Source organism: Micropterus dolomieu, linkage group LG18 (assembly GCF_021292245.1).
Source record: "Micropterus dolomieu isolate WLL.071019.BEF.003 ecotype Adirondacks linkage group LG18, ASM2129224v1, whole genome shotgun sequence".
Lineage (NCBI taxonomy): Eukaryota > Metazoa > Chordata > Actinopteri > Centrarchiformes > Centrarchidae > Micropterus > Micropterus dolomieu.
Genome location: NC_060167.1, coordinates 18,260,223 through 18,269,163, shown reverse-complemented (window position 1 = coordinate 18,269,163; position 8,941 = coordinate 18,260,223). Strand labels below are relative to the sequence as shown.

At 39.4% G+C, this 8,941-nt stretch overlaps 2 protein-coding genes across 6 annotated transcripts in view; both read right to left on the bottom strand.

Moving 5' to 3' along the window:
* hyal2a (hyaluronidase 2a) overlaps positions 1-818 on the bottom strand; it is a 5,384-nt gene extending 4,566 nt beyond the window's left edge. The window contains exons 1-2 of the mRNA XM_046029101.1: positions 631-818; positions 472-529 (exon numbers count right to left, since the gene is read on the bottom strand). The gene's annotated coding sequence lies outside the window, so the exon portion shown is untranslated. The remainder of the gene's footprint in view (positions 1-471; positions 530-630) is intronic.
* A 3,372-nt stretch (positions 819-4,190) lies between these two features.
* On the bottom strand, positions 4,191-7,559 carry tusc2a (tumor suppressor 2, mitochondrial calcium regulator a). Of its 5 annotated transcripts, XM_046029109.1 has the most exons (5): positions 6,931-7,010; positions 6,755-6,826; positions 5,924-6,157; positions 5,005-5,125; positions 4,191-4,919 (listed from the first exon to the last, which is right to left on the bottom strand). In XM_046029109.1, exons 3-5 carry the CDS (start codon positions 6,070-6,072, stop codon positions 4,854-4,856), a joined length of 336 nt encoding a protein of 111 aa, XP_045885065.1. In that variant the 5' UTR covers positions 6,073-6,157; positions 6,755-6,826; positions 6,931-7,010; the 3' UTR covers positions 4,191-4,853. The 5 variants fall into 5 exon arrangements, with proteins under 5 accessions (XP_045885065.1, XP_045885062.1, XP_045885063.1 ...); XM_046029106.1 differs by lacking the exons at positions 6,755-6,826; positions 6,931-7,010 and adding an exon at positions 7,374-7,559; XM_046029107.1 differs by lacking the exon at positions 6,755-6,826 and having other exon boundaries at positions 6,931-7,085.
* Between the last annotated feature and the right edge of the window lie 1,382 nt (positions 7,560-8,941).

Below are 8,941 nucleotides of genomic sequence, written 5' to 3'. Positions count from 1 at the left end.
AATATATATATATATATATATATATATATATATATATATATATATATATATATATATATATATGTGTGTGTGTATGTATGTATATATATACACACACACACACACACACACACAGTTATTTTATGACTAATAGCCTACTTTTAAATGCTGAGCCTTATAATAGGCTACAGTAGCAGTTTGTTTGCACTATTGCAGATAATCGTTGCTAAAAACACAGCCTATATCAATAATGACCTAAATAAATCTTGTTTGGCCTATATGTCTAATAAACCATAGTTAGGCTGTATATGTATATGAATATTGCTCTGCCAAGTCGGCTTCAACATCTACCCCCTTCTCTTAAAGTTAACATAAACTTACTTAACTTAAATTACAGTTTGGGTGTTTTGTTTTTTAGCAATGAATGAGCAAAACGTAAAGTCAACAGCCAAGTTAATTCACATGAGTCTCAGTGCAGCTGGACAAACGTACCTTTACTGGCAGACACAGGAAGCATTCCCGAAAACCAGAAGCCGAGTTTTTGAGTCGCCTCAAAACAAATTGGGAAAAATCAAAATGAACATTGCATTTCAGTAAGAAGATGACGACGGAGTGAATTTACAAAAACATGCAAGTAGGCTATCTTCTAACCTCCGGTGTCGGTCTCCCTGCCGTCGGTAAAGTGAAGAGAAGCGAAGTTGCCCCCCTGCGATGTTGTCAGTTGCTGCTCTCCTGCTCTGAGAGCCGAACCACTTTCAGGATGTTCCATTCAGTTTGGGAAAAGGGGGGGGGAGTGGCGAAATAAACCGGACATCCAAATGGACTCCGTCAGCGAGTCGAAGGTGTTAGAGCGACGTGTGTCTTCACCTCAAACCAACACATAACTCCAGGTGTAAGTTGAATGAACCTAAGCTTTGATTGGATCTTTTTTTGCAAAGCTATTAATCACAGCGCAGGAATGAATCAGTCCAAGAAGTTTGCCACCATGGCTGTGAAACAGATACACTGTAAGTAACCAGCAATGTCAAGACTCAGAGGTCATAGCAGGGCAGTGTGCCACATCCCTAAAATAAGATCATGCCCACAAATGACCAGTGTTAGGGTAACCTTTCAGCTACATCAGGCTACATATAGCTTATAAAAACTTGTAGAAAAGATGTGAAAACTTTATTTTAAAATATAAGCTGTATGTTGGTTCTTAAAACACCTGAAAACGTACTTCACATATTTCTCTCTAACGAAACAAACAAAAACAAAACTACAAAAATATTCAAATACTATCAAACATAGAACCCTCCCAAAAAAGCCTAAAACACATCCAACACTAATCTTTGACTAACAGATGCAAAATTACCAATCTGTCATAAGATTTAGCCTACATATTGTAAAATTCTCATTAGTAGGTGGAAATAGTCTTTTTCTAGCACAACCAGTAAAAAGAACATAGACCAATAAAAGGCAAATACATTTTAATATGTTTTCATGTGTAAGCAGAGTGTGTTCATGGAGGACCCAATTTCTTTTTATAAAAGTGATCGTGTTTAAACCTGGTCCTAAAACTCCTGATGTTCCCCATTCAAAATATATTTTATACAGCAGAAATGTTTTGATGCATTAACATGTGAATAACATTGTATCTCATTTTCACTACTTTATACTGTTTGGTTGTTTACATTGTTAACATTAAAATACTGCTTACACATATTACATCAGTCACTTGAACATGTGAGTCCTTTCACTCAAAAGTAAATGGAGACTGGTTTTGTTACTTTAAGTACTTTTACATTGTCGATTTGCTACTTGAGTGAAGGATTTTAATGTTTTTTCCACTAATGCTCTGAGCACACTTCAGACGGTGGGCACAAGGCATCTGGCATGCAGATGTCACCGCTGCCTGAGGCATGTGATGACAGCCATTGGCAACGGCTCAGTGAAGTAACCAAGTACCACATACCGTCATGTTGCCAAGTACAGCAGATAGGATGGTGCAGAGGGGGTTTAGGCACGAGGGGCAGTGGCCATGAGAGAAGAGGGCAGAGGCCACACACTGACACATAATTAACCACATTTAACAGCCTGTTTTATACTCTAGAGAACTGTATAAAAGCTGTCAGAAGTAATGGCTGTTGAAGAAAGGTGTTCATCTGAAAGTCAAGCCTTTTTCTTTGCAGAAGCATGTGAGCTGAGGGATGCCTGGGCACATGATCGAGGTGAGGCGAGGTCCTGGAAGTGTCATGCTTTCCTGTGTCACAGTCCGTTCCGCTGCTTGTTTTCCGAACTTTGCTGACTCACCTCACCATGTAATCAGTGTCTCTTTTTCTCGCTTTCTCTATCTCGCTCTCTGTCTCTGTGTGAATGAAGAGGGAGAGGAAGGAACAAAGGAATGGCTTGGTTTCTCTCAAGCTTCACTTTGACCTTTGCCTCCTGAACATTACATCAGCAGAAGTCAGGGACCATCAGGAAGCGAAAACAATGGCAAGGAAACTGGAAACACCCCTGGCCACCTTCACTTTGTCCCAAACATATTAATGCATTGCGATACATTTGGAGGACAGAGGAAATTTCATTGGAGCAACTGGGTTTGACCTTGAAGTTGAAAGTTTACTACCTCATTAGCCCTGATTCTATGGATCAAAACACCCAATTTATATATGAATAAGTTTAAATATGGTATCTAAAATGGGCTATGAGACCCCAAAATAGATACTGGTAAACATATTTCCCTGCTGCAGTTCACAGCTATAACTACTTTCATTATGGTTTTATGTATCGATAAGCTACACAGGACGCCACCATCAGTTTTCCTAGAGTGTAATTTGTTTTCTTTCAGTCACATTCACTATTTATGATGACTATACTTAAGTAATCCAACTGTGCATTCAGATTAAACAGACTACAGGGAGCCACATGGACAACTGTACTCTTTTAGAAATACTTGTACACATCGCAGAACACAGCATCATATTCATGAAGATCATAATTTTTTTTTTTTTATGGCTTTAAGAGAAAGGGTTCATCCTTACAGGCTGGACTTTCAGCAAAACATCAAAGACCAGTGGAGAGGAAACACATCAAAGTGACTGACCTCTGGCCCCAAAAACACTCCCAACCACATTCCACTCAATTACAGACACCAGAGAATGGCCGCAAAGGAAGCCCTGCCCATGTATTATGGTGATTTGTCTACTATGCACACTGAAATGTGTTTACATTGCCATTAAATTTTGATATTGTGCCAGCTGGCTACACCGGCTTCAACTGGTCACGATTTTGAGCCTTTGAGCGTTTACCTCACACAACATTTAATTACATCCGCAGCCTTGTCGGAAAGTCTAACTGCGCAGGAATAGACCTTAGAGGTAAGAGAGTAAACATGTATGATGCAAAATCCAAAGAACCCACCACTTTCACAGTATCTCATTAAAGTTAACTAGGTGTTAACAGGTGTAGCTTTCTGCTGCTATCTAGAGGTGGAAAACCTTACATGTTATGGAAGTGTGTAAATTTATTGCATTTCATAATAATGTCAGCAGTAGGCAAAAAAATGGCTTTAGTTGCAGCCAGCAGCTCTCAAAGCCAGACCGATATTCAAGAAGGCAATGAGGAAAAGCTAAAAAATAAGGTATAGTTCCAGCTGTCATGGAAGTAGAGGAATTGCTGACTACATTTTTAAAAGTGACAACTTCATTAAATGCAATCTGAGCTTGTCCATTCACTTCTAGCAAACTAAAATCATCCTTTTCATTCTAAGTCTGAGGTTCTTTTTCCAGGCGAATGGTACTTTAAGGAATAATTTTGACATTTTTGGAAATACATTTATTCGCTTTTTTGTAGAGATTTAAATGTTAAGATTTATACCACTCTCATGTCTGCCTGTGCATTCAATATAAAGCTGGAGCCAGCAGCTGGTTAGCTTAGCTTAGCATAAAGACTGTAAACAAGGTGAAACAGCTAGCGTGGCTGCTTTCAAAGGTAACAAAATTCACCTACCAGCAACTCTAAACCTCACAAATTAACACATTATATCTTGTCGTTTAATCCGCACAAAAATTGAAGACAAATGAGAGAGTGGCATCAATCTTCTTTTCTGGAAGAAAGCGAATGTGCTTATTTCCCATGATCATGTTTTGTGCACACAGATGGTGCTTGGACATAACTCAATGTGAATACGAGTCTATTAACATAATAGAACATATAATAAACTCAACATATTCAGCTCAGTAAACCATTTATTCAAGTATTTCCAACTATGAAATCTGAAATTATTTACAGTACAATATGTTCACTAGTGCAGGTCTGAGCTCCGGTAACTGAGACAGACTCAGATGTGACAACACAGAACATGACCATATATACAATAAACTTCACAACCCTTTTTTAAAATTCTACCCTGTAACTACATCTTCAATCCCTCTCACACACATTCTCTCAGACAAACCTAGGTGCACACAAGTACACATACAAAGACACGTACAGTTTCACTCTACGTCTCACAGAAGGCATAAACCATTAAAGCCTTTTCACATCAAGGACGTTTTTCCCTGCAAAAGAAACTCACACGAGAAATACAACTTCATTTGATGTACTCTCTAAGACTGCTTACATATCAGCTGGGTAGTGGAAACACAACCTGTACTTTTGTGAATACCAAAATATGGTTTTTTGTGAACAGGACACCCTCTGACCATAGTTGAATTCAAATGTATAACATTTCATTCAATATATCAGGTTACAATGACAGTTTGAATCTTCCCTTTTCTGCTCCAGACCACAGTTCCGGTCTTGACCGTAATGCTTGGAGACTGGAACAAGACTTTACACCGAGAAGAGTACCTGTGGCTGCACTTCACAGCAGATCAGTCCTGTGTCACTTTTCACACCTCACAGAGGACGATGGGGAAATCTACATGAATACAGGGGTGTTCGAGCTTCACAATTCCCTGAAAGACCAAACAGATGATATTCAAAGTGACAAATCATTCAAAACAACCAGACCAGTGTTGCCAAAATGTGGCTTTAGCTCACCTGTGGAATCAGATTTTTCTGAATCCTCTTCAACTTGGACTTTTTTCTGCCATTTTTGGTCACAACCGTCTCTTCATAGAATTCATGGGCAAGGTCACCGTCCTCGTCATAGTACAAAGAACTGCCAACACAGCAAGTAAACTTCAGTCTAAAACTACATGTCAAGAGAGGAAAACTGCACCAGACCAGAGTTAATTGATATTATATGGCCAGTTTACCAACAACACACAGACACATATATATGACTAAAGTCACTAAATTAAACCAATCCGCCTCTGAAACCCAGTATAATCCACATATCTCACTGTAGACAGTTGGTAATTTGGATCATTCTTCAATAGAAAGTACTAATGAAAGCAAAGACTGTGGATTATTCCGTGTAACCAGAACACTGTCTTTGGAAACACACAGAGCTGCTGTGCCTAACAAATTATATTTTGTTTGGGGTGCTGGTGGCCACTGGCCTGGGCAGGCCTGGGACCTTTGCTGAATGTCATTCTATATCTCTCATTGTACATTCTCTGTCATCTCTCTCTCCCCTTGTTTTGTGTCATCTCTCTACTTTCAGCTATATGCTAGAGACATAATATGCCATTACTGTATAACCATGCACCTCCACTGTATTAGGGTGCCAGAAATCCCAAATATGGATGTCTCAAAGACTCATCAGATGAAACCAAAACTACCTCCACAAAGAATACTTTGAAGAAAATATGTTGTCACTTGAGGAGACTCGGGTTTGATTCCCACTGTGACACATCCACCAATGTGTCCCTGAGCAAGACACTTAACCTCTAGTAGCTTCAGAGGAGTGCAACCTCTGACATATATAACATTTGTAAGTCGCTTTGGACATAAGCTTCAGCTGAATTAGTAAATGTAATGTAAATGTACCATTTCCCAATCAAGTATTATTTACCTCCTCCTGGTAAAAACAAACGGTGTTGCATTTCTGGAACCTTTTAGACGGGCCACAGACTGCTCATTCCCATCACTGGCTGTATCGCCTCCAGCTCCACTGCCTGAAAAAGGCCAGACGCCTTTGGCTTTGGAACCACTTCCTCCCATGCTCAGAGATAAGGCATCCTCTCCAGTTAAAGCTTTCAATCTTGTTGGTGGCCAGACGCTCTCAATTCTTTACCCAAGACAGGATCTGAAAAGTAAAAGTGCACAAAGAAAAAACACATTCCCAGTCAGACTTGGCTTTCTCTACTTGTGTAAAGGGTGATTGTTCACCAGTTGCATCTAATTATTTTTTGATGAATGGCTTTATAAAACGCTAAATTAATGTACAGTTAACACTATTGTCAATGTGATGAATGCCCATTTTAACCTGTAACGTTAAAAGTTGTCCAATTCAAGATGCAACTGAATCAACGGCGTTGACACAACAACTGTCATCGGGCTTCTCAATTGTGAGAAATACAAGGCTTCTCAAGCTGAACTTAAAATGAAAGCCTTTAAAAAATAAAAGTAAACTCACATCTGACGTTTTTGGAGCGATTTAAGGTTGTACCTTAACGTTACGTTATGCTAGCTTTATAGGAAGCTAACAAACTGGGCCATACAACCACCTAAGACTTAACGCAAACAATCTCATTAATAACGGTAACGGCTGGTTACACTGCTATATTAACTTATAAAGACAGCCATCGTTTTATACCTAATACATAGTGTATATGTTTCATAAAAGCACCCTCTTGATATGCGACCAATGTGGCTAATAATGACTCGCTGACAGCAACGTTACCTGCATATGAAGGTGAGTTAGCCTGTTAGCTTCTGCCGCTGACGCAGGTTAGCTGCGATGGCTAAATGATAACTAGCAAGACAAGGCAGAGCTATGTCTCCAAAACAAACACAGGATTATCTTTGCTATACTGCAAATGAACACAATTTTAAACGCGCTTCTGGCCGATATCCTACCTTTTCACACAATTTTAATTCGCCATATCCTGGCATTACTTTTAACAGCAGCTACGTTAAGCTAGCCTTAGCTGTTTTGGTCCTTATGATGAGGTGATCAGCTGATATGACGAATAGGCGGCACCTTGACAGTTAAAGCAAAACAGTGCACTTAGGACAACTTAACCTCACCATGGATGTTAATCTAAATAATGGTCTGATCATGCATTTAACTCTACGGCCGAAATGTGAATTGTTTTCTTAAAGGACATGCATATAGGCATACGTAATGTTAAACAGAGCAAGTATTGCACTATAGTGCAAATATTGCACTTTAACCCCCACATGGCATTTTAACATTCATTCATTCAAAAATACCAACACTTGTTACAGGGCTCTCAAGTCTCACGCATTCACCGTGAGACACACGCATTTCAGCCAGTTCACACTCTCACACGCCACACCTTGTATTTCTCACGCCGAGAAGTAAGTTAAGAGATAACATCCTCGAACTTGTTAATTAATGGACGATCATTTCTGTGCCGAGTTCATGTCTGTAGCCTACTAAATGCCGGAGCCGTTTAGCCGATCAGAAATTAAAATGTGATGTTTCCGGGTAAACTCCGTGATCCCGCTGCAAGCACGTTCGTTACCAGGCAACATGGACGCGCGTGCACCATGGCGTGCACACACGGAGTGGAAGTTGGACGCGCAAGACCCGATGGATGCGGTAACTGTAGTTTTTTTTTTTTTTACCATTTTGATTTTACCATTGCTGGACAAAATTACTTGTCCGTGATCAAAGATAGTGAGAGCGGCTGATGTTGGCGAGTACAGCCAAATGCATTCTAAATTATTACGGATGCAGTGAAAATCTCTCCAACCTCTTTGCAACCTGAAGCTTAGGTTTGATTATCCAGTAGCGAGCAAAGTAACTTAGGCCCATTCAGATCTTTTAAGAAAATTATAAGTACCAATATTTCACTGTAAAAATGCTCTGCAAGTACTGCATTGAAAAAGTAAGTTGGCTACAAGCAGGAAAACGTATAAGTAATTCAATTGCCAATTAAAGATAAAAGTATGGCCAACTCAAAACAGAAAGAAAAATTTCTCGTATGACCATTATATATATATATCATTAGATTATTATTCCTCATGCATTAATGTAGTTGGTTGAGGTTGAACTATTTTGTATCAGACTGCAATTAATTATTTCCCTTTGAGATGTGGTGAAGTAGAAGTAGAAAGTCGCATGAAAAGAAAATACTCAAGTTCAGTACAAATACATTGTGTACTTAAGTACCCACCACTGGGCTTAGCTTTGGCTACCTGAAACTAAGGAAAGGACTAGAGATATTTTTCTCTATTTTGGCTCTGGACGGAAAGCTATCATCCATCATGATGGTGAAAATGGCTGGCCTTGAGCCATAGTGCTGTAAGTGGGAGCCCCCTACCGCTGTCATCAAGGCATTTAAATGTGCAACAAACAATTACAACACAAAACACCATTCATAAGCTTGGTATACATGCGTAGGTTCTGCCATCCTACTGTAGGCCTATGTGTACAGCACTGCTGTTCATTGGGCTCATTTGGGGACAAATTTCTTTTTAGTTTTGATACATTTGTATTTTTGAAATACAAGTTTATATATAAATAGTCTTATCAGATTTACCTATTGCTCTAATTTCTATTTGTTCAGGTCAGTTATTAACTACAGGTCAAATCTAACTGCTAGTAAAACCTTGAGAGATTTGGCTGGGGCCGAGGGTCCGCTGCTGCAAATAAATGAGTGGCTCCTCCTCTAACACGCGTTATCTCACTCCAAACGTTTGATAAAACTTGAGAGCCCTGTTGTTAGAACTGGAAAGTTCTTTACTGAAAGGAGCGCACATTTGTCAACATTTTGAAGGTTGCTACAACATTTACATTTGTGCACTCCAAACGTTTGATAAAACTTGAGAGCCCTGTTGTTAGAACTGGAAAGTTCTTTACTGAAAGGAGCGCACATTTGTCAACATTTTGAAGGTTGCT